This window comes from Anser brachyrhynchus (genome assembly GCF_964034855.1).
Source record: "Anser brachyrhynchus genome assembly, chromosome: 2".
Taxonomy (NCBI): Eukaryota; Metazoa; Chordata; class Aves; order Anseriformes; family Anatidae; genus Anser; species Anser brachyrhynchus.
In genome coordinates this window covers 22,151,101-22,177,478 of record NC_137695.1, presented here as the reverse complement: position 1 = coordinate 22,177,478, position 26,378 = coordinate 22,151,101, and the positions used below count along the sequence as shown (strand labels likewise).

Genomic DNA, 26,378 nt, shown 5'->3' with positions numbered 1-26,378 from the left:
TTTGTATTAGAAAACACAGAGTCATTGTTGAAATGAATAACGCTTTTTATTGATCGTCAGATGCTTTTGCTGAATTTCATCCTTCGTAGACCAGCAACACTGGAACCAGTTCTGTATTGAGGTCAACTGAGATGGGATTCTGAGCCCACACAGCATCTAGATAGTTTCTTCTGCTTTGCAGGCACTGAGAACTTAAGAAAATCCTGTCTTCTGAAGCAAGTCTTCAAAGTATTGAGACAAGCCAAAGGAATGATGTTTTCCAACTCCTATGCAGTTAGCCCATATTGAACCGTGGGCAGTAATAGCGGACTGCTGCGTGGATAGCACCTGCATCAAAAATCCTCTGCGTAACGCAAACCCACCACACAAATACTATACTTTATTTAGTGAACTGGAAGTCAGATGTCTAAGTATCTGTAGGATCTAAACATGCTGATGGAGTTTCTTTACAGCTTCTGTAGTAGCTGTGTAGCCAGGAAGCTCAGCCAGAACTACTGTATCCCTCCCAGCTGCAAAATTAATTAGCGCAGCCTGGTTCTGCACAAATATATGTCTCTGAGCTGGTTCAGTGCTTGGGCACAGCCCGCACATGCCTGCTGACAAGACACAGCGTGTGCACATCCTGAAGAGACTGCAAATATCTCAACGCTTTCCTTCCAAAAGCTCGTTTTGAACCAGCCATAAAAGCTAATGCAGTTGGTTAACCAAGGGCTAGCAGAGTTTCTCAGCAGATCCAAAAGCCAGCTTTGTCCTTATCCTGAGTGGAATGGGAAGAATGTAACAGTTAATAACAGTGAAATCTGTCTTTATGCAAACAGATTCTGCAGAGTTTAAAAGATCCTGACTCCTCCACATTACTAATATAAGCAGCAAGAGGACCTTTGCTTCATCCTCCTGCAGTTAAGTATGATGTTTTTTATCCAGAATGCTTTCTTTCGTCAGAGACACTTAGCTAAAGTCATTTTGTTCTATATTTTTCAAAAACATATATTCAGATAAATACCTGCAGGCATTTGCTTCTGCACAAAACTGTTACTCACCCTAATAATTTGTGGCACAAAAAAGAATATACTACTGGCACAATCTGATCCAATCTAGAGCCGGACCACTGGCCAACACAGTTAACTGTGATCCTCAAGGGGTTACTGTCCCCCCAATGGCACGTTAGTTGGCAGAATCTGACACACCTCTGTGAACTTCATAGGACGTATTTTCTGTACATTACACTTCAGTGTGACACCAGTGCTTGGAGACATGAGGCCAGAGGGCATTCTTCACTGCTGAGGACAGCTGTGTGAAATATATCACAGTGATTATACATTGGACTAAATTGCGGTGGGAGAAGGGAAAAGTGGATGTGGAGTAAAACACTGCTCTAAAAAGTAGATGCTCAAATGTCCACTAAGGCTACTGGGGGAAGGGTGAGAAGAAGCCATCTTAATTTGCACAAAAGAAAGTTTAAATTCGCTATTAGGAAGCACACTGAAACAGGTTGCTTGGGTAAGCCGCAGAATCTCAACAACTGGAGATTTTTTATAGATATATGGCCAAACGTCTTTCAGTAATGTTCTGAATACATTGCATTCTGTCTAAGTCAAGATGGACTACAAAGATAGTCCAGAAACCAGATAGTCTTGAGATCCCTTCAAGCTCTGTATTTCTACAAACTGTAATCTCTTCAATTCACTTTTCATAAATATCTGTGTAAGTGAATGCTGGTTTGCAAAAAGCCTATCATGTCACTCTTATTTGCACACTATCCACACCAGCAATGCTTACTGCCATATCTCTTTGTGGCTCTTCAGTTACTCAGTCAGGAACTGAAACACCACATAAAATAGATAACCAAACACAAAGTAAGAATGGCAATTATTTAAAGCTGTAACTCCTCTGAGCCTGGTGCTAAATGTATTTCGCAACATGGCTTTTAATATCATTTGAATAAAAGACAAAGTATACAAAGTAATAAATGTCTGTGGAGTACTAACAACCTGAGAAAATCTTTTTTTTCCCAATAGCTTATTTTAGTTTTTCACTTAGCTTGGGTATTTGCAACCATCAGTTCATGCAAGCTATTGTACTGTACGTGTGAAGATGACAAAGACTCTGAGGGTTCACACTGAAGAGACAATACAAAGAACCCATAAAAAATTCCTCAATGTAGCAGCAAAATGTAAAAGGTGTAATCACAGTGAGAGGACCTCTTATCTATGGCCACTCCTGTAATCTTTTACAATGAGCAAACAATTATCTTACTGTAGTGCACTGGGGACGGTAGACCACGTTACTGATTTCTCCAGGCTTTTGTCAATCCAAGTCAATAGCATCAAAGTGCAATGAGGCATATTACAACATATTCCAATCTTTTAAAAAAGCGTGGTTAAATATATCTGGAACAGAATATGCTGAAGGGATATGCTACACTGACAGCCCTTGAACTGTTTATAAATGAAGTAACATCATTTATGTCTAAAACAATGAAATCCAACAAGGTTGAACTTGAAACCAAGGGTGAATACATAACAAATGCAATAAAATTTTCAAACCAAAGACTATGTAAAGAGTCAACCATAAAAACATAACGAAATCCATTCCAAAATCAGTCTTCCCTTACAGGAATCCTCCAACATTTAGGAAAGTATAAAGTCTGCAAAGCAATTAAAAGATTCATTCATTTCTCCAAACTGTCGCCAATTCCTCTCTCTCGACCCAGCCTTTTTCTCTTCTGAAATGGAAATATGTCTCTGAATATATACTTCCGATTTTACAAAGGGTCTATCAAACACACAGCAAATGCATTCTTAAGTCACACTGTAATCTCTGAGTTCTTTCTTGTATACTGGAATGGAAGATTTCAGAGAGTACAGTGGAATTATTGATCTGTTTAGTGTTAGGAAAGCTATTGATTATGTGGTGGTGTGATCTTATGTAAGCATAAATTGACCTTGCAGGCTATTTTATTTGTGTTTCAACTGTTTCACTGCAGTACACAGCTGTGTTAAGCATTACTGTTATATATGCTAGAGTGTAACGTACTACAAATTAATCCTTCCAAGAAGCAGTGAGATTATATAATCTGCAGAAATGTTTATCACACTTTTCAGAGGAGATATTAAAGTGGAAAAAGAGTAATAGAAATTGACTGGAATAAAAAGCAGAAGAGTAAATAACAGGGCTAGGAAAATGGGTTGATCTCAACTATTTCTTTTCAAGATCTAGGGTTCTTTTTTAAAGTAGTAATGTTTCCCTAAAAAAATTAAAGGTTACATATATTTTGGTAGCGGTGAAGCAGTCTGCTGGCTAAACTGTGGTGTAATATCAGGATTTTTAGAACCGTATTTTACGTCTAGGAGTTTCCTTTCCTCTTCATTATCAAATGCAAATAAGATTTTCAGGAATGGTATTTGCACAGGGAGGGGAGCCAGAGTCCACAGCTCACATGGGGCTATCACAGTACAACACTGCTCCTGAAGAACTGCTGTATCACTTTGCCAGGCTCCGAGCTCAGCAAGGTAGCCCAGAAATACAGTGCCCAGAGGCTGCTTTGAAACACAGCATCTGCTCAACCCTTCTCCATACCCCCCCCTCCCCCCCAGCCATTTTGAGGGCTTTTTTTTTAGCTATTTGTTAGCTTCCAGCAAAAACAGGAGTTGCAATGATTTGGAGGAACTGCAGATTATTTGCCACCATGGGAGCATAGCCCAAATGAGAATACATCAAGTCTGTAAAGCAAAGGGATGTGGAGGTGTAAAAACCAATTACAGCTTCCACCCAATTGGGTTCTGTAATTTGTTGCACTAATGAAACATTTCTTTTAAGTGGAAAACCTTTGAAGAATACTAATATAATAATTAATATTCAGGTTACCTAGGGAACCTAAGACTCTACCGACTGTAGCTAGAAGAGCCTTTGCAGAGGAAGCTACCCAACACATCTTTTTTTCTAGAGCTTTAAGAACGATGCTTCCAGGCAGCAGTGAGATTATTTCACCTCCCTTTCCCAGTTTGCATCAATCCTCTCTAATAACCAAGAAATCCGAGGCCTTGCTTTGTCTAAAACAAGTTAGAGCTGATGTAAATCTGAAAAAGGAGGAAGAAATCAGGTGAGCGTAGTAGCAAAAGGATAATGTGAAGAAGCTAGATGATTGTAGAGCCATAAAGAACAAGAGAAATAATAAAAAAGAGTACGAGAAGCACAGCTGAATTGTATAAAGGAAAGGTCTGAATAAAAACTTAAATATTTCTCTATTTGTCAGTAGCATATACATAAACGTTGGTGAAGAGTTTCCCTAAATTGCTTTTAGTAGGATGCCATTTATACCAGTAAATTAACAGCATTGCTAGGTCTTCTGCTATATGTGCACCACCTTTGCTAGCATCAAGTGCTAAGGAACTCCTTAGCAGGGGCTGACAAACAATTACATGGGGCACTCCAAATCTGAACTACATTGCTGGAGCAATGAACAAAGTGCTTGCACAAGTTTCTCCAAGGTTAGCCTCAATCTAGCAGAGCTGATGTCAGCATTCCAGATACTGAATTAAATGAAGCTCTGAGAACCTGACAGAGGTTGGACAAAAATCCACCACAGAAGAGAGACTGTGGGTATGGGAGGTATTCAGCCACGTCATGGCTTGTACTTGCCTCATGATTCTTTTTGACTTTGAGAAATGCACGGGTAAATACCACACGACTGTCAAGAACCACAGACCACTGCCAGACAGATATGTAGTCTAGGAGATGTGAGCACACACGCTGGAGCAGCTTTAGAAGACAACATTTGGAAAGGGAAAAGGGCAGCTCTCTGACAATGAATGGACTCAGTTCACACAGCTGCATGGCAAAGCTGAGCTAGGTAGAGGAGGGTCAACCTGGAATCCTGCTCTCTGCTTTTTGTACAACGTCTTGGCACAAGCACTGTGGTTTGTGCAAACCAGCGCTGTCAGCTGTAGCCCTTTTGCCAAAACACAAAGACAAGTATTTCTTTCCTGTATTGCAGTTCTAATTCTTACTTCTTTTTTTTTTTTTTCTTTTTTGGCTTTGATCTTCTGGGAGTTTGGCTTACAAGAAGAAATGATGTGTACTCATTGGCACACAGTGCTGTCTTCTAGGAACATAAGAGTTATTGGATTGGCTCACATATTCATTCACCCCGCTACCAGTATGATAGTAGCCAACAGCAAAAGCTGCAAAGGAAAACATAAGAAAGCTTCTTTGAGAAATTCACTACTCCTGGGGAAGCTTCTGTTGAACCTTATTAATTAGAGGTTAGTTTATGCCCTGGAGCATAAGACATTAAATCCCTTATAAATATGCATGTTCGTTCTTCAGAACTTCAGAATAATACAGAGATGTTATACAATTGACACCATGCCTGAGAAGCATGTAAGTGTTCACTCCATTTAACAGATGGGCAAACAGGGAAAGAAGTCAAGCAGCTTCTCTGCAGTCTCGTCAGCGGGCAGGCTTCTGGTGGCACTGGCAGGTGAATAATGTGACAGGCAGCTTCAAGCTCTCCTCCTGAAGGTGGCTAGCTGTATTACCTAACTCCTGCTGCACGGCCCCTCCGAGATTAATTTCCTCTCCTGCAAAATGGGTGTGTTTATCTACCCACTTAATGAGATTTTTAGAACTGAATAATATTTATATTACACAATTATTATGCATTACTGATACTACACAATGTTAGAAGAAGGAAGAGAGGCACTGCCAAGGGATTATTAAATCATTAATTTCACCACATTTCTAGAAGCTCTGTTCCCCATAGAGCTCTGTCAACGCATCTCTTCTCAGCTAGAGCATCCTTTCAAAGATAGTTCCAGGCTCTCGTGCTTAAGTCTAATAAACAAGGCTGGGAGGGCAGTAAGCACGGAGTGTATACTGATTTAGACAGTAAATTTTATACTGAATTTTTCTCTTTTTTTTTTTCCTTTAAAAGTCTGTTTTGACCAACTACTAAGAAATTGGGAGCCTTGAAAATCTCCAGTATGGTCTGGGAGCAAGGATAACTGTAAAATTTTAATATCCTGTTTCCAGAAAATAACAGAGAAAATGACTCTGAAAGAAAAAAAAAAAAGAAAGAGAGAGAGAAAGAAAGAAAAGATTTATGCAAAAGCACACAGCTTTTGTATGATAATCATCAGCAATGCCTCAAACCAAAGTACCAGTCCTTGGTCATATTGATAGAACTTTTGGATGATATCAATGCAGGTCAAATTTCATACAGAGAGAAGAATACACAATGCTGTCTTCAGAACTGCAATTACAGCACAGGTTGTTATATGTGAACTAGCCAGTACCCCAGCCAGTTTGGATGTTAAAAAGCATTGAAACCTTAACAGCAGAGTTCTTGAATGTCAAAGGAGTATCAGAGCTTATCCAGCCTGTGCTGAACCATGGGTTGAAAGAGATTTTTTTCACCTGGTGTTAGGGCTAAGTTAAAGCTGGCAAGCTCACCTCAGCGTAAATACTATCCACGTTCTAGATGGCTTTGTGCACCCCACAGTTTGCTCTTTTGTATATTTCAAGTCTGATCACTGGTTTTATAACCCACTTTGACCACTTATGACTCACTGTCCTTGCCAGAAGGCAAAAAGATAGCATATGGAAGAGTGAGCGTCTCGTCCTTAAAGTCCAACAGCCTTATGTGAGGGTTTAGATAGAAGGTGTCATGTTCCATTCTCACAGGCCTGGAAGATGTAGAAGTTGGATCAGTGGAAGGTAGATTGTGGAAGCAATAAATAGGAAAGAAGTAAAGCTGGAACAGGGAGCAGTTACTCTGACACTGACTTGCGCACCTAGCACAGCAGAAATGGCAAATTGCTGTGAAGTGGTGGCTGAAGGAAGGAAGGTAGAGGGGTTCAGAAGGAAGAGAAGTTAAAAAAAAAAAAAAGGAAGCAAAAACTCTAACTGTAGTAGTGTGAACAGCAAATGAGAGTAGTTTTATCTCGTCAACTCTGTACAAAACACCCACCTGTTCTGAGCCAGAATGGACTGCTTCAACAGTTCCTTATCATGCTCTGATATCTCTGTGCATAGTTAAAGCCTGCCTGAGTTAATTGAAAGTTTCTTAGACCTTAACTGTATGTAATGTAGTACCTCGGCTTCAGGAAACACTATTAATCAGTTACAATACATACCAAACCCAGCAATTTATGTTGCACAAAAAGCTTTCCTTCCTCCTCCCCTCCTCCACCAACAAACTATTTCTTCCAGTAGCATCAAGCTGAGCATGTGGATATTAAGTTTTCAGTGCTAGTCCGTTCCAAAGAGTTGGAAGGTAGGACAGTTTAATTATTTTTAATGATCTTGATAGAATCTTTAATTCTGATCCATGTAATAATGTAATTCAAGAGAGTATTTGCCCCTGAGAAAAATAGAATTGGCACAGGGAAGCTGTTCTGTAAACACAGCATGGTGCATTTCCAAATGAATGTGGAAGCTTTTCAGGGATCTCTGTCCCTACTGAGCTTGTATTTATGTGCCATCCTGAGCAAGGACAGATGTAGTCATGTGTTTACATGCACGGGGGCCATGACAGAGTCAAACCTAATGAGTGCCTAGGGCGCTGCTGCAATAGAAGCAATAGTCTTGGGGTAAGACATAAACTGCTTCGTTACAGTCTTTACCAGGGTGCCAGTTCAGATGGATAACATCATATTACTCGTTTTCTTTAATACCGTAGGTTTTGTGTCAGGAATATTTTTAATCCATTCTAGATCAGTTAGTTAACTATTCATTATAGAGGAGATAGGTGAAATTACTTCATTTGTGTAGTTCTTTTATCTTACTCAGTTTGCACAGTTCAATTCAAATAAACAAGAAGAGTCCCAGCATCAAAAGCATAATACAAATGTATTACTGCAAATGAAGTCTGAAAGTAATACAAAATTATCTTTTCAAAATGGAAGATCTAAATTTATAGCTTGTTAGACAAGTCTAGGGTAAACAGTTTTTCTAAATGAGACAAAATTACCTGAATTTTGCAGATTCTTCTGGTCTCCTTATCCACGTGCAGTTCTGTAGCTTTTTGACTATGTGAAGATAATAATCTTCTGAATATCTAAAAAAGGCAACAACATCAAACGCTTGAATATATATATTTAGAAACAGTCTCTAAAACATTCAAATGATGCATGTATTAATAATAATGCGCATGGTGCATATATAATAGTTTGCTTTTAGAACTCCATGAACTATTTTATTTCCATAATTTGTAACAGTACTGTCCTCATTTAATTAGCAGTGACCTATTAAACATTGGTTCTTAATATTGACGTTCTAATGAACTTTTCTTTTCAGAAACTTTCAAATTACTCTGGTTTCAAATGTAAGTATTCAAGCATAAATATCTTGAAGTTATTAGATGCCTCAAAAATTATCTCTCGTGTAAAAGTCCAAAATAATACAAACCCCCTGTTTCTTGTATTTGCTGTTTTAAACTTCAAAGCTGTTTTGACATGTGCCTCTTGAAAGCAAAGACTAAAATTACACTTTTTATGCGTTTTCCTTCATTCACCTTATCCAGTCCCCAAAGCTCAATTCAGTCATCTAAGACCATAAACCAATATTTACAGATATAAGGTTTCCTTTGGACTATCTTTTAAATAACAATAAAAAAAAAGTGTTTTACATCAACCAGCACTAAGCACCAGAGGGGTACATGTACCCAAAGAGTTTTCTGCTCTTTTTATGGGTTGTTTCAAGACATTTAAATTTGTCCGTATGTGAAATACAGCAGACCGTGTAGCCAAAAAGAATTGTGACATTTCTTCCCTTTCAGGTTCAATGTTAACTCTCCCATTTGTGCTTGGTTCCCACTAGGTTTTTAAAAACAATGACTCTGACTTAAAAGGAGGACTGGGCAGATGGAATAGGAGATGACGTGGATGTCAAGGCTGCAAATTCTATGTGACTCATGTCTCCAGCAAATATCTACCTTGTACCATTCTAGCAAAAATGGCTTAGTGTTGGCCCAAAACCAAATGATCATGAGTTTATTTAACCTGGAACTTAGACGTGTGTATTTCAAACAACCTTAAAACAAACGTGGGAAGGCATGAAACCTCACTTGTTTTTAAATGGAGCATGAGAACTGATAAAAAGGAAAACAAAAAGGCAATGATGGCTTGCAACAGAAGAGCACTCAACAACCCGAAAGCTTCCTTCTCTCTCCATGTTCAATATGCTATTAGTATCACAGCTTTATGGTAAACATTTGAAAGGTAGAACCCTTTTCTTTCTGTTTGTTTGCTTCATGAAAGTACTGCTGCTGATAGAGTTAACCGGTTTGTCTACCCCAGAGTAAAATGACTTTCCACATGGCAAAAGAAATGAAACTTTCACAGAGGAATTCTTCTTTAGAATTGGTCTTTGGCTCAAATTTGCACCTGTGACAACATGCGTGACTTTCACTGTCTACACAAACATTACCAGACACAGAAAACACCTAAGGAACAAAATCATTGTGACCAAACGGATTTTACCGAGCCCTTCCACAACTATAAGAGAGCAGGAAGAAACGTGCAGAAGCGGGAGCAGAGTGCAGCTAGTTTCATTGCAGCTGTGGCCAACCTGAGCTGGTGCAGTACCTTCCTCCTCCTTCCAGTCCAACTCCATGTCTGCTGTCTCCCTTGTGCCATGGCTGGCACTGACTTGACGCCACCTCTGTTTTGTTTTTACCAGCTTTTGCCCTGGCCAAATGTCTCCCTAGGCCACTTTAAGTCACTACCATGGCAAAAAATAAACGAATAAATAAAAAGTAATCCAGAAGTAAAAAAAATAAAAATAAATGCTAATAATAAAAAAGCATATATATTTTCTTCTGCTTTAGTGTCTTAAACTGCATCAGGAAAGACCCCATCACACACCATTGCCAGTATAAGCAAGAAGTGACAGGAGCAGAGGAACTGGGAACGAGGCCTTCCTATTTTGGCAGCTGCCTGCTGGTACGTTGCGTTAGCAGCCTCGCAACTGCAGCCACAGCACATGGAGCTGGTTTCTTGCTGAAGCAGCTCCCCGAACTGGCTCGTCCGTGGGGTCAGAGGAGTGTCAGCAGGAGCACGGGGCAGGCCAGGCAGCGTGTGAGCAGGGCAGGGTGGGATAGAAGCAGAGGATCAGAACAGCCTATGCCGGTGTTGACTCACTCATCTAGTTTTGTTCCTTAAGGCTAAACAATAAATATATCTTAGATGTTGGGACTTAACGTAAAAAAAACAAACAAACAAAAAAAAATAATAGGATAACAGAGTGTGAAAATTTACTTAGGCTATCATTATCTAGGAGAAAAAATATAGGGAAAGGAAAGCAAATTGTAGCCTAAAGACATCTGTAAGATGAAAATAAGAGTCAGAAACAAACAGGAAAATTACCAGGAAGAAATGGCGTGGACTGACAAGTTATTAGCAAGTTACAGGGAAACATTTCATGAGGATTAAAATTAAAGCATCATCCACAGTGCTAGTATTAAGGCCTCATGAGAAACACAGGCCTGTCAGAAACTGTGAGGGTCTTCTGATAGCTGTAACAGAAACTGTACAGCTGCACCTAGGGTAAAAACACCTATCAATGCAAGGACTTTGCTGCCTTTCCTCTGCTCTGTGCTGGATGGAAATCCCTTGCTCAGAGGTGTCCAGGAGCTCACTAAGAAGCCACCGCTCCCAAGTCCTTACGGGACGGAGCGATGCCTCTGTTCGCCCTGTGCACCCAGTTCTGCTCCTCCCGTGACTTACAGAGACACCACGGCCTGTCAGACCTCATCTTTGCCAGAGCTGGCACAGCACCACAAGCATCAGAGATATCTCAGCAGCAAAGCCCGGGGGACAGGAGCTCTGCGAGGCAGCTGCCACATCTGCCCGCAGCAACGTAAGGCGTCCGTTCCGTTCAGTTCCATGAAATGAACTCTACTTGAACGCAGACAATATTCCCATAGATTAATTTTTTTTTTAAAGACTCAAAACGATGCTCTGGGATTTGCAGCAGCTGGGTTTACAGCCCAGAAAGCTTTGTTTTCCTCTCAGAAAGCCTATTTTAGCATTTCCTGCTCTAAAGGAGCCTCAGGGACACGCTCCAATGGAATCAGTCCAGGAAGGCCATCAAGATATTATTTCATGGCTCCGCTGTAACCTAGACAGTCCTTTTCTCCACTGTTTCATTTTAAAGAGCTGGAACAATACCTATATTTCCACTGGCACCTGGAAACTTAGAGTATATGTTTGGCGATGCTAAAATATCTTTATTATTAAGATAAAAAAATCTCAGTTAAATTGAACTCTAACAATATGTGGACGAGACAGTAATTACAGTGCTGAGAATAGTGAAAGAAACGTGTTCGGTCCAAGTTTTGTCTGCCACCTGCAACCTAGCCATTATAAAAATTTGCTGTTGTAGGAAACTCACTTACACTGTATGAGTCTTGCTGGCAAATAACACCTGGAAGGGGTTGTTTCTGCCTAGTATTCATCAGGTACACATTGGCCTTCTATGTTAAATGCCGTGGTTAACGCGGAATTATTACGCATAGTTGAGGCACTGACAAAGTACCTTCTAATTTTTGGCAGCTATCTAAAAGAAAACAGCAGGGACAGCATTGCTGACATAGTAGGGACACAACAGGTAAAATGTCAGAGCAGACAGACAGATGCAGCCCCACTGGTTACTCACTAGAACTAATATCTACTTGAAAAAAAAAATAAAATCTATTTGAATTAGCAGGAAAATTGAGCAGCAGACGTGAAAAAGGGAGAACTTCCTATTTGGCAGCTTACATTCAAGAAAGAAACAAAACCAAAAAAAAAATCAGAAAAAAAACACAAGAGAAATGGAGGATCTCTTGTGCCTTTGGAGACTTTAATACTATAAAAACAACTACCGGTTTTTAAAGCCCTTGGGAGACTATGCACAGGGCTTGCTCTAGAATGAAAATGGAAAGCTGCCAGCAGAACACAGCATTTCAAGCTCTTTATCACCACCAGCACATACCTGTTATAATAATACTTCCCACTTACATAGCATTTTTTACTATCACATCATCTGACAAGCTCTAAACTAGGAAATTTTTCCAGTCTCTGCCAGCTCAAGAGGCCAGAGAGTCCAGAACATCCCTGAAAGTCTCAAGCTGCAATGTAAAGCATTTCTACACCGTGCCCGTGGGTCACACATTGAAAAAGCAGCCAACATCCAGCAGCTCCTCCCAGTGAAGGGCAATGAGTTGCAATGTTCATTGCCCAAAGCAATGCTTTGCTCTTTTGTTCCAAACACCAGTTGCTCTTCCCACCTGCCCATTAGATGGCTCACCTCCTTTTTCTTTAGCCACAAAATAAAGGTCTGGTACTTCCTCACATTTCTCCTATAAACTCAGCTTCAAAATGTTCTGCATGTAAAAAGCAAGTCTGCTTTCCTGCAGCCTCTACAACTTTGTAATACACAGGATAAAACCACTATCTATACCACCATAGCTGGATTTGGGAGCCAATATAGTGACTGCTTGTGCTTCTCTTGGCATTGAACAGGCACTTCAGCTATATTCTTTGCCCTCTGTTTGCCCACCTCTGTTTCAGCTCTCACTAGCAGTGGAATGGTAGCATGGTACCATAGTACCACCTTTCAGAAGAGTAAAACTTCAATGATAGTGTTGCTGATGAGATGGAACAGTGGTGGGAGAAAAGGTTATAGAGGAGGAAAAAAAAAAGAATTGAAATAGTAAAGGCAAAATGCTGGTAATATGGTGACTTAAAAATGGGTGGAAGATCTTAAACTGCAATGAGAAAGTGAAGAGGGGGCAGAAAACACAGGAGAGCATTTAAAATTATGATTCAATGGTTCTTTATTTTTTATGTTAAGGAAAATTTTGACTTCCCCAGTCCTTTGAATGGGGAAAAGCACATAATTATTTTTAGCAGAGTTTTTGTTTCTCATTCCATTCCACTTCTCTTCACAAATGAAGAAGAAAAAAAAACCTTCCAATTTTAAAGACATCATAGCACATAATTAATTTTAAGCTGGCACTTGGTCCAGATAGAACGCTCTTCTTACTCGCAATGTTTTATTTATTGCTGCAACCTTATTGGCACCATGTTACATGTCAAAAGTAATGGGCTGCTTCTCCCACCTCCACTTCAGCAAGTGGGAAGGAATTTGAGCAGGGCTGATAGCAAAGATTTTTTTCCATGTCAGGGAAAGGCAGAACAGCAAGTGGAAACCAGAAATGGAATTTTGTTTGTTTTGATGTATCTAAAATTGAATAATTAGTTTCCTGTGCACTAGTTATTATAATAATGAGAGCAATTAATTAAGAACTTTTTATACTAGTACATTTCTATACTTAATCTAGTGAATATGCTGAAAAGAACTATTAACTAAGGTTGCTCATAGCGGGAGTGTTCACCGATCAGGAAGAAGACATTCAAGAATGAAATTATGCCTCACAGATTCTGGTCTACCTTTTTGTAAATATCTTGTAAAAAATGAGAATGAGAAATCTTGTTGACTTACATTGTGAATTAAAAAAGAAAATCCAACCTAGAATAAATATAACTTGTCAAAGAAAAAATGCAAGCAAACATTTGTTAAACCATTTCAGTTTCCTGTTGTGCTGTTCCACACTAATATCATCAAGAATTATGTAAAAGAGGAGGACAATCTTTTAGCCTTTTATTTAAAACAAACAAAGCAGAAAGCACAGCAAACACCTACCTTTTCTTCTTGATTGATGATGATAAAATATTGTCCTGAATCGCCTTACACTTTGAAGCCTGTTCAAACTGGTAAATTCCATTTTTATTAGCAGTTGTTCTGTTAAAAAAGTGGGGTGGGAGAAAAAGCAACATACTTTAAAAGAAAGAACATATTCTGACAGGCCCGTTGCATTTACTTTGCTGTGACAATAAGATTAATAACTGTTAATTTAGCTGAAAACATTACCAAAGCAATCTTATTCATCTCTATTGTGAGGCTCTTGTATAAAAGGAGAGTTTGCTGCTAGTGACTATAACATATTAGATTCCTTAAAGAAACTCTATTTCATAGTCTGAATTATATTTTCTGCTTTACACTGTAATCAGAAAAATGTAATTAAAAAATAAATGAAACAGGAAGCCTCTTGAACATTATGAAGATATTTAAAATATTCGTCATTAAAATATTCCAGCGGATGTGATTTCCTAAAGCTGTTGATGAAATGCAATATTCAGAGCCAATATAATATATATAGGAAACACCACAGGTGAAGTGGATCATTTTACTTAGACGTTAACTTATTGACTCGAGCTTAATATTTCCTTCCTTGTTTATTCTTTATTTACACAGTGAGAATAAATATTTGTAAAAGGAACCAATGCAAGTGCCAGACAGTGATCTTTAACTCCTGTTGCCTTATTTTCACCAAAGTCTTGTGTGGTCCTCTTGCTTTAGCAGTCCTGCCAGACTGAGCTGTAAATTAGTAAATGCCTGAAATACCACCGTCTTATTTCATTCACCTCAGTTCACCATGTACCTAGGTTTAATCTCATACAATCACCCTCCTCCTTCATCAACCTTCTGCTGTCCATATTATCACTTATCATGATGTTCCTTCCTCCGTCATTTTTATTTTCACCGTTCCTCACCATCTTTCCACCTGCCTCATTCCTCTTGGTTTCCTTCCACTGACTCACTACTTACAGAGCACTTGGACACTGCAGCCTATTTACCCAAACCAAAATTAGAAATACAGGAGACACAGGGTGCTGTGTCATTCATTCCTGGCTGGGATTTGCAGCAGTGAACAGACCCCATGCTGTTCCTGGAAGCACAAGGGTCTTCCTGCTTCGTACACATCATGGTCTGCTTCTGCATCATCCTTCTTTTACTAACATGGACCAGAACTATTTTGGCTTCACCTGTTAAAAAACTGAGGCCAGAGCTGGTTGCCCTAGACCACGTCCAGGTAGCCTTTGAAGATCTCCAAGAAGAGAAACTCCACAGCCTCTCTGGGCAACCGGTGCCAGTGCTTCGTCACCCACACAGCACAGGAGTGCTTCCTGATGCTAAGAGAGAACCTCCTGTGAAAGAGCCTGGCTCCACCTTCTGTACACCCTCCTTTCAGATACTTACACACATTGAGATATCCCAGAGCCTTCCCTTCTTAAACAAAATCTTAAACAAATGCTAGCAGTGTGCCCAGGTGACCAAGAAGGCCAAAGGCATCCTGGCTTGTACCAGGAACAGTGCAGCCAGCAGGACCAGGGAGGTGATCGTCCCCCTGTATTCGGCTCTGGTGAGGCCGCACCTCGAGTGCTGTGTTCAGCTTTAGGCCCCTCACTACAAGAAGGACATCGAGGTGCAGGAGCATGTCCAGAGAAGGGCTACGAAGCTGGTGAAGGGCCTGGAGCACAAGTCCTGTGAGGAGCAGCTGAGGGAACTGGGGTTGTTTAGCCTGGAGAAGAGGAGGCTCAGGGGAGACCTCATTGCTCTCTGCAACTGCCTGAAAGGAAGGTGTGGGGAGCTGGGGGTCGGCCTCTTCTCACAGGTAACTAGTGATAGGACTAGAGGGAATGGCCTCAAGTTGTGCCAGGGGAGGTTTGGTTTGGAAATTAGAAGAAATTTCTTCTCAGAAAGAGCAGTCAGGCATTGTGACGGGTTGCCCATGGAGGTGGTGGAGTCACCGTCCCTGGGGGTGTTCAAGGAAAGGTTGGACGTGGTGCTTAGGGACATGGTCTAGTGGGTGACGTTGGTAGTAGGGTGATGGTTGGAGCAGATGATCCTGAAGGTCTTTTCCAACCTTCATGATTCTATGAAATGGGAAGAAGTCTGACTGAAGAAGAAAGAACAGAATAAATGCTTGTTTATTTTGCTACTAAACTGACTGGCATTTTCATAGGTACAGCACAGGAGAAAAAGGAATAAAGCATCTTCTTTTCCTCTTTCCATTGCCCATAAATGGGGAGAAATTCACCCAAGCAGTAGGCTGCAAAGGAGAGATATCAGCTCTCCCCCTTTAATTCCACCATCAGGAAGTTCTTCCCACTTTATGCCCACTGCCCCCAAGGAAGTGTGCCCCTTGTTGAGGGTAATGGTAAGACAACACAGTGTGAACCTCTGTCCTTTCAGTTCTGCAGTGACTTTAATAGTTCGTAACAGCTGGCACTACCCGCTGAGAGCTCCACGGCTGATTTTGCACACAGCTTTTTAACTAATTCTTTTTCAAGGAGTGACACACAAGGCTGAGTGCTGAAGGCTCTCAAAGCACACAGTTCAGAGGGTCAAGCACACAACTCTACACATCATACATGGTAAGTGACAGCAAATACTCTGCTTACAAAGTTTGGGTACACAGGTTTATTGCAGCTTGGTCGGAGTGGTTCTGTGTACACAGAAGAACCAGGTGGGCTGCCCCTTCCTTTCACAGAAGCCAATGCCTGTTCCCGAACAACTTTAGTTAGCACTAATTCATATTTCCTCGCCCTTGCTTCTTTTAACTCAGTAGGCTGAAAACGATCCTTCTAAAGCTGCAGCTTCAAGAGAGAGAAATGGCTACAGGCAAAGCTTAGCTGTATAAACAATACCTAAAAAAAAAAGAGCTATTGTTATCATAAACCAAGCACATGTTACTGCTGCCAATTTATCTCGAATTACAGCCGAAAATCAAGACACTGGGCGCTGCCTTGAGAAGTGGCCCTAGCCCTTCTGAACCACAGCTGGCCAGAGGAGATCACCTTCACCACGAAGCTTGCCAGGAAGGCCACATCAGGAGCTGGCTTGCAGGTTTGATCAGGTCACTGCTAGGTGCATTTGCAGGCATCGCTGGAGAAGTAACATCCTTTCACAAGCAGGATTCAACCGTGTGCAGAGAAGGGCCTTACAGCTCCCTGATAATTTATGTCCTGGGGTCAGTGGAGGCAGTGAATAACATTCTCTCAACCAAATAAAAGCTTTATTCAACAGACTTTTAGCATTTTAAATTCATAGCACTAAGATCAACTGAAGCGAGTTGCCTTGTTTTTTCATCTATAATTGTTTTTTATGCACACATTTACAAGACTTGAAAAATTCAAGAAGGAAGAATTCAGATAAAAAAGAATGCGCAAAATAAATTGCTGTTCCATTTTGTCATTAAATGCTGACAATCACTTTTATAGCCACCAGTGGAGGGAAAAGGAATAAGGAATCTTTCCTTCCCTTTCCATGACCCATATAAAGGCTGGTGAAAATGGCACAGCTGTGGGGAAAGCCAAACATAACTTTTAATCCACACTCTTTATCCATACAATGCAGACACATGACAGATCACCAAAATATTTCTGCTGGTTTTTTTTTTCCATACAAATTTTACTCAATGCAAAAAGACACACAAATAAAACAACTTATTTGAAAGACATGCAAAACAATGACTTCTTCCAGTAAAGGTTAAACTTTCGAATTCCTCTTTCACCATTAGTGGCCTCTGCTTCACATGAGCAGAAGCTTTTTGCATTCAAATAAAAAGGGGTGTGCAAGGGGCATTCCAGACTTCTACTGCATTATTCATCGCAGAGTTGTGCGGACATCAGACTCAGATTAGATTTCTGATCACTTAGGACGGTCATGCTAGGCAACATTTATCACTGAATGAGTTTATATGGCTAGTGGATGACAGTCTTTGTTCAGCGCTTGGAACTGCACGAAAACTTTTTCAATGAAATCAGATAATGTATCTAACAACGCAGACATCAGGCTACATGCAACTGACTTTGCAAACTCTTAAGCTAGATGAGAACTTGAAGAGGAAACCATGCCAACCATTCTGTTGGCTCAAACATGTAAAACAGATGAAAGGTCCGTTTCTGATAAAATTCCTTTCAAGTTTTAGATGTTCTCAAAGCCAATCTTACTTGCCCAAATCTGAAAGAAGGGTGGTTTTTTTTTTAAATTGTGTATGAACAGCTTGAGGGCTACATCCTTCCTATGGTAATTCTAGAAACTCAGAAAGTACACCATCTGTACTTTAATAAAGCCACAGTACATTAAGATCATGTACCATATTTATCAGTACGTTGTTGTGCTATATGTTACTCACAGGAAGACAGAATACAACATTTCCTCAAACTGTAAAAGCCTTTAAGACATGGGTTGCACCCACTTCCATGCAGTACTACAGACTTCACATGGGATCTAGGTCCTGAGAGAGTCAACAGACACTAATAAAATGTAAATTCTAAAAACAAAATCAGTGGGAAATTAATTGACCACGGCAAATACACCGTAAGTCTGTGTGTCCAGCTCAAGAAGTACGTCATCCCTCAGGAGGATGGTGATAACAAATGAAAGGTAACCAGGAATAGGGAGGAAAAAAAGAGTGTCATCCCGTTTGTAATCGTGTTCCAGCAACTGGACCGGAGAGGCAGATTGCTCCAGAATACCCTTTTAAATTGAGAAACTAGATAGGAAATGCATGGTCCCTTTTGCTGTACCTATAGCATTCAGACCTGGGACTATAAGGGGCCTTGGTGCAGGGAGTCACGAGACAGGCAGGTACCTCTGGTAACACCGAATTCTAGGGAAGCAGTGGTATGGCAACGGAAAGAAAAGGGCAGCCCCTTAAGAAACAAACAGACACGAACCCCCTAAAAATGATGAAAGTAGGGAAGTGGATGGATATAAGATGGACAAAAAAAGGGATTAATGGCAGGGAAAAAATATATGGAAAAAAAGGAAGTATAGCGGTGACCTATACCATAACACAGAGATATGCCCAGGGCTGAAAGACCAGTCCTCCAGAACTCCCACAAAAAGTTGGGAACTATTAAAGAATTTGGGATGAAATCTTTGAAAGATCTCAGGACTCGGCTGCCTCGCAGCACCAAAAGAAACAAGAACTTCACTCCTAATTTCCGAAGGAGTGGAGTCCACACTGAACATCAGAGAAAAATCCCACTCATCGGCTTTATTTACTCGCTGCCCAACAAAACCAATTGTTGCATTTTTTCTGTGTTTTCCTGTTCTTGTCTCCCTGATGCAGCACAAAACCTGTGAACTCTGTTCCGGCTGAGCATCTCCAGCTAGGCAGGCTAACTTCTGCATGCAAAACTACACATTCACATCGTTCTGGCACCAAACAACGCTATACAGATTGTGGATACCTTCGGACTTAATCTCTCCCTTGAAGTGATTCATTTATATTTGAATCTCATACTCTACTAGTTGAATACTAGTTGTTAAAAACCTGTAATCCTTACTTCCCTGGGAAGCGTGCTCTTCATAGCTGTCTTTGACACCACTTCAAAATGAATCAGATGAGAAGAATATAGTGATGTTTTTAAGGTTCACAACACCTTGGTTAATAAGGCAATACACAATTTAAATGCTTGGTGAAATGGACTATGAAAATGGCTTTATCAAGCCATTTTTGTAAGGAATAGGAATTTGTCTTGTAACATTAATCACAGTAACTGTGAAAGAGACTGATCCTACTATCCTTGTTCAAGTTCCCATGGAGCTTTTGCTTATCTAAGGAATGCTAAATCAGGTCTTTAAGGCAAGCTGCATTTTGAAATTATTTGGTAGACCTTCCAGTGCATTCACAAGCATTATCCATGACATCAGACACTTTTTATTTATAAAATCCATTAACCGCATGGCGTACAACATGGAAAACAATATTCAGAGTCTCATAGTGGGTAAAGTGAAAGAAATAAGGTACTTACACTAAAATGATGTTACAGTCTTACATGATGGACAGAATGACAGGGCAGTTTCACTTGGACCAAGCAAACAGAAAGGGGAACAGAAAGAGGCTGGGAAACCTTTCACCACTGTCAGAACATAAATGTGTCCAGGCAGCAGCTTTCAACTGAACACCTATTCATTTCCACAGAACTAATACACGAGGCATGCCTTAGAAATGTGCTTTTTAAAATATGTCTGCATGCATCACTTGGGAACGAAGGGAAAGAATACTAAAACAGCAGTAAAATTAGTGAAGTGGTCACCAATGCTGACTAATCTAAACTGTAGCAAATTATTTGTGCAATATACTAAGCTACTGTTTATAATCTTGGTAATAGCCCATCTCTTCTTCCCTTTCTGTCTGCCAGAATGCAATATTTTGACAGGAGACTGAATGTACAGGTCTCTGTAGCACAGTTAATTAAGTATAGTTGTTTATTCCCTAGGCCTGCATAAAGATCTGCTGCTGAGGGAGGAATTGGGGAAAGGAGAACTATGAAACCCTGTATCAATACTAACTTGTTTACTCATAGCTCCTCAATCACTTCCTCCCACTGTTCAATTACCCCAACAGCCTCTACGCTGTGCTTGCCTTCAACCTGCAAAGACAGAGAGTAAATTAGGAAAACAGTAAGAGAGTGCCCTAAAACAGGCAACGCGCACAGAATAAAAGAACAGCAGTGGTCAGTTCTTCAGTGTACTGCTGCCTTGTTAGTGCGCGTATATAAAATGTACATACATAGTGCTCGAAAAGGCTATTTTCACCTTCCTGGTAGGAGCTGGAATTATTTATCTGCTCTATATTCCACAGCGCAAAAGGAGCTAGAATTTCTGCTCAAGCTTAACGTAGCACACTCATGGCAGCTTCACGACAAGGAAAAGACAACCTAGATCCTCTCAATATAGACATTCTCCCGTGATGAGCACTAGCACAAACACATATGCTGGCACAAACACAATCAGGGAGGGAGAACCAAGTGTCTAAAGGTGGGACAAGTGCAGGATTACTTTTTTGGTTGCACTTTTGGCTTATGCAAGATTAAGCTGTACCCGCAGTTGCAGCTTAAAATGTGAGGGGATGGTATGAGGCATAGACAAGAGAACAATCACATTGCAGTATAAATGATACCAGTTACACGGAAAAAAAACCTGGGCAACTACTAGAGAAGTCTTGCTAACAATGGTTGTGTTTTCACTAAGAAACCCTTCTAACAGATAGAGGCTGTGAAATAAATCCAAGGCAAAAACTGGAAATCACACTGGAGAGGCAGTCACATCATTTGAGATTTCTAACATTTAACAAGGAAAAGCAGTATGAAATGTCTTGTAAGAGACAAAAACACATCTTCAAGGTTACCAAGATCTTCAGAGAACTTTAGGTGCCCAGTCACTGTCTAATTAAACACTGCTGCACATAGTAGCTGCCTAGATATCTAAGACAGTCTGAACCAATCTCCTGCTTTGCACCCTTTCATCTTTCAGTTTCATCCTTTTAAAAGAATTACTCAAAGTGAAAGAGCAGATTAGCTTCCATTATTGCAAGGCAACAGAATAATAGGGTCTTAGAGATTCTTCAAGAGATGTTTGATTACAAATATACATCCAACAGCAAAGGAAATCACGATAAGAGCAAAGGTTAGCTTGCGATTCTAAAGATCACCTAGGCTACTAATTCTGATTGGAGTTCAAAAAGGAAAGCGGCCTTTTTTTCCCCCTTTTTTTTTTCTTCCCACTGAAGTTGGTGACAAAAATATTAGCTTGCCAGAGAAATGTGTCAAACTGATGAAGAGATCAGAGTCTAACCTAACACCTATGCACACCCTCTTATTCTTACACAGGGGAGGACGTTGCTGTCAGCAACACAGCACGACTATTCAAACCTTCAGGGTACTTTAGGAGAACTACACTTTGGGAAGTCTGCACCAAGAGATTGTTCCTACTTTTATGCATCAACATACTAACTGTGTCTCATCCGATTTGAAAATCCACTAATCCCTACACAAACTCTTTCAGCCGTGGACTCTTCTGCCCTTCCGCCATACTCATAGATACTGCAACAAAATCCCACCGAGAACTGGAACCTAATTCCTACTGCCCGCACCATCCATCTCCATCACTGAGGGATTGGTCTGAATCTCCTGAACGAGTCCAGATGCTCTCTGGATCACATCTCTCCAGCATGGCCCTCAGCCAGGCCCAGTCCAGCTGCTGTCTGGATGAAATCCCTACATGCATGGCTCCCTGCCCACTCCAGCTGCTCTCTGGATTAAGTCGCAGTTCCTGGTCGGTCCCGCAGCTCACTCTCTCCTTCCTCAGATGCCAAACATGCGCCACAACTCCTGTAAGGACAGCCTACCGAGCACAGTCACTCAGGTGAGAAAGAACATCCCCTTTTTGACTCAGCCAGCAAGCCATCCCTCTACTCTATGGCTACTGAAGCTAGAGTGAAGTGAAGCTTTTTGGAAGAATATTTCACTTACTGTACTTTTGCAGTCACTTAGTCACTAAAAGATACAATTTCAGGCGGAGGAAAACTAGCTCCACTTTGGTGTCAGAATCCTTCAAGCAGTTTAATGAAAAACATGTATTAAAATCTCACGCTCGCTTGCCTTATTACAGAGATTAACAACTGACCCATGCACACGGTGAATTTTCAACCCTCTCTGGCATGTGTTGCTTCCACTTTCTTTGCTCCAGTTGTGTGTGTACTAATAGCAGATGGGAAGTGGCTAGATTCTGCTCTCTGAAGTGCTCTCTGCCAGCATTTCTAGTCAATTTGACTCCATGGTTTAGCACACAGAGCTGAGTGGCAGGAGACTGCAGCTCAGAAACAAGCAGGGAAAGGCAGAGTATGAGAAGACGGTTGCAGGGGGGAACCACAGACATAACACAAAACAGAGTGGAAATGAGAACGGAGTGACAGCTACAAAAAAAAAAAAAAGGGAAAAAAAAAAGCAGAACAGAGCACATACTGCAAAGCCAATAAATTGTAAGGAGCGGAAAAGAAGGAAAAAAAGCAGAAAGGGAAAAATGAACAAGGAAAGAGAAGCAGGCTAGAAGAACATAACAGCAATTAGAAGTCTGCAAATGCTCCTATTCTTTCCTTTTACGCCGATTTTGAACGATGTTACAAACTTATGGAAGTTCAAAATTTTGAGGTATGGAGCACAAGGAAACGTGTAATAGACCTACTGTTAGGGTACGTTGCTGTTGCAATGGTTATTAAGACTATAGTCACTTCCATTCACTTAAGGAGAGCATATGTTGTTTCAACCTCAAAATTCAGTTAAAATAGATGAAATGTTGGCTGAAAGGTCCCCTTGCAGTGTCACCGCTGACTTCAGTATAGCCAGGACATCACAGCTTCAGTTAAAGACCCAGCTCCCATGTTCTTTCTGTGTTTTTTTTTCCCCTCATTGAAACTGTAATGCTAATGGGGTCATATAACATAAAGGACAGTATTTGCAAAAATACTGTAAAACTACTTACATAGCAGCATCTCATGTGGGGATGCACCATCCCCTTCTGCACTATTAGTTTTCCTATAGTGCGCAAAGGCTCGAGAACAAAAACACTGGTGTTACTGCTGGTACCTGCACATCAGACACAACTTGTTTCACAGCTGATTTAACCAGTTATTTTCTTATCAAACTTCCAGTGTAAATTAGCAGGCTGTAAAGCAAAGATTGAAGTTGATGTAAAAGACCAAGGCACGGGAACAGACTACAGGGCTCCTGAGAAGATGCTCCACGAAATGGAAAAGGCTTTGCACATCTGGCTTCCAGCCCATTTAGGATTTTAGAGGAGAAATGTGTGTTTTTAACAAGATACACGTTACAAACACAGTCACAGCGCTGCCCAGCTCCAGCCCCACCTTTGTGGAAAGGCAGATAAAGATACCTGGAAGGTGTCTGTCAGGACTTTTTGCACCGGCTGTAACCAAGCTGCCGTACACAACATTTTGCTGGGCTCAAAACCAGTGTCCGGGCGACAGCCGTCGCTACGAGGCCCCACCAGGGGACCATATATCCCAGTCAAAGTGAATTTGCACGTTCTCAGCCCCATAAGCTGCCCCCTATTAGGATGCTAAGATGCCCACCCCCGACAAAAAGGCTGAACGAGTCGGAGCAAGGGCAGATTAGTGCTCCTGTAGACCTTCACAAACGCAACCGCCTCCGCCGGCAGCAGCAGCCGAGCAGCCCGTACCTGTTCCCGGTGCGAGGAAAGGGCGGCGGGGGGGCTCTGAGGGCTCGCACCACTTTCGGCGTGCCGGGCGCTCCTTCTGCCTCCTCCTCCCAGCCCCTGACGGGAAAACAAAGTTGACAAAACCGGCGCCGAGCCCCCACCGGCCGTGAGCCGCGCCGCTCCCTGCCTCGCGAAGCTCCGGGGCCGCCGAGCCGAGCCGAGCCGAGCCCGCGGAGGGCGGCAGCGGCGGCGGGGCCGGGGGTCTCGCCCCGTCCCGCTCCTTCTCCCCCGGCCGCCCCCCGGCCCCCCGCCCTACCTGGCGCGGAGCGGCCGCTCGCCGCCCAGGCGCAGGAGGCAGGCGGCCAGCAGCAGGCTGCCCAGCGCCGCGGCCAAGGCGATGACAGCCCGCATGGTGCGCTCGGCGGCCGCCGCTCCCGCCGCGGCTGCGGCCGCCCCATAGTATTTAAGGCGGGCGGCGGGCAGGGGGAGGCGGCCATGGCAGCACAGGGGCGCTGCGCCCCGCCCCTCGCCCTGCGCCGCCGCCATCAGCCCCCCTCCCGCCTCAGCGCCGTGCCGCTGCCCGCCCTCCCGCCCAACTTTCCCCTCGGGAGGACGCTGTGTGGGGCTGCGGCCCTGTGCGGCTGCCTCCTCGGCTTCCCAGCTGTGGGGTTGTGGGGTGAGGGGGGCTCCCGTGTGGGGAGCGGGTCCTCTACCGAGGCGGTGGCAGGGGGAGGGTCCTGGAGGGGAGCGGTACGCTCAGGTCGGCGCGCTGTAGTGTCTCTGTCTTACTCTACTTACAACACTCAGCCTGCTTTTTTTTTTTTTTTATATATATAAAACGTGTTGTCATTGCCCTCGGAGAATAAATCTGTGGTAAAGCGTGCAGTTCTTTTGAATTCTGTCATTAATGGTGTTTGCGCGGAGCCAAGCGCTGCTATGAGAAATCGAGTCAAATGACAAGGCACCTTTAATTAGGCACCCTTTATTAAGAGAACGGATAATAGAGATGCTACGCCTTAAAGTCAGAGCGAGCAGGTTGACAACTTACATTTGCAGATTTTTCTGTATCCTTCCTGTTTTCTGTATTTGTTACCGTCTGAGCTTCCCTTCTTGCTCTGCTGTAAATCAGTGGCTCAGAAGTCTCAAAAATGAGAGCCCTGTTGTAGTTATATAAATGAAATAACGAGGGACTCAGTAATGTGACTGGTAAGTGGTTAGATATTGCAATAAGCCGCAGCATGCCTATGGTCCGTCAAAGGAACTGCACAGCACCAGCTGTGAGGCTCTACACCAGGAAATATCTCATTATTTGTTCCAGGGCACTTGCTAAGGCACCGGAGAGCAGCGCCGTGGGTGCTGGCAGCAGCTGTGGGCTGGCGTGGCGAGGGGCAGCAGGTATCGCCCGGGCTCACCGAGCCCCTCAGAGGCTGCTCAGCCTTCCTCCTGGCTTTGAAGTACTTAGTCATAACGCAGAAACAGAAGTCAGCATTAAGGCTTCTGAAGTCCTGGAAAGGTTTGCTGGTTTGAGTCTGTCATAAATCGTAAACATCTTGGGGGAAAAAATAAAATAAAATCACCTTTTCTGGGAAATTGACTTCCTTTTCAGGCCTGTGGTACAAACCCAGTTGGCACTGTATGTGAACATGGGCATACTGTCAAGCTTTTCAAGGTAAATATGTGTTGGTTAGTAGATGATAGAAACTTCACTTCCACTGTTACCTCAGAAAAATGCAAAGATTTCTGCTTATCTTAGTAGATCCTAGCAAACTATTTTGCAATTTCCATTAAATACTATGTAAACCAATAAATCTTCCATTTTAGGAAGTCTAATGATATTCTGTACGAGATGTGAAGGAAGGACAACTAAGAATTACAGTCCAGAAAATAAATCTGTTTTTTTTTTTTTTCCACTCAGTATTACTTCTCTCTGAAGTAGTTTTCCCATGAGTTCTGAAGTATCTTTGTCAGCTAATCCATGGGAAAATTAGTGAGGTAAGGACATTGTATTTCAAGCTACAGGTCTGCTGCCAACACCAGTCTAATACCAGCAGGTTTTTTTCCCCCAGATCAAAAGGTTAATCTTTGCATCATGCTGAAGTTCTTGCAAAGAAAAGGGGAAGATAATAAACAATATCTGTTTAAATTAGGCTTAGCAATTGTTTACAAACAACTTTACAAATGCCTATTGATTGATTGTCACAGTATCTGTAGGTGTTAACAGCCTTAATTCTCTGGCAGAGCGGCTTAGTAGAGAAGTTTAATGACCTAACTAAAGGATGAGTCAAGAATCGATGGTAAATCAGAATTTGAATTTAGGAATGCTGGATTCAACTATTGTATGTGTCTCTTCCATTGTGTTGTCACATCAAGAGCAACAGTTTCCCATAACCTAGCATAGAGGTCAAAAACGTAAAGGTACAGGTGCCCGAGAAGCCATGCAGAAGAGGACTGTGTCCCATCCCATCCCCTTCCTGACAGCTGGAAGCTGCTGCATCTTGGCAGTGGCCCCCAGCTTC

General features: G+C 41.9%; 1 protein-coding gene across 2 annotated transcripts in view; it reads right to left on the bottom strand.

Moving 5' to 3' along the window:
* The window catches only part of ST8SIA6 (ST8 alpha-N-acetyl-neuraminide alpha-2,8-sialyltransferase 6), a 46,754-nt gene extending 22,425 nt beyond the window's left edge, over positions 1 to 24,329 (bottom strand). For both annotated transcript variants that reach the window (XM_080581465.1, XM_080581466.1), the window contains exons 1-4: positions 24,179 to 24,329; positions 23,884 to 23,979; positions 13,690 to 13,788; positions 7,973 to 8,059 (exon numbers count right to left, since the gene is read on the bottom strand). In XM_080581465.1, the coding sequence (XP_080437591.1) occupies positions 7,973 to 8,059; positions 13,690 to 13,788; positions 23,884 to 23,979; positions 24,179 to 24,273 (377 nt within the window). In that variant the 5' untranslated portion in view covers positions 24,274 to 24,329. The remainder of the gene's footprint in view (positions 1 to 7,972; positions 8,060 to 13,689; positions 13,789 to 23,883; positions 23,980 to 24,178) is intronic.
* Between the last annotated feature and the right edge of the window lie 2,049 nt (positions 24,330 to 26,378).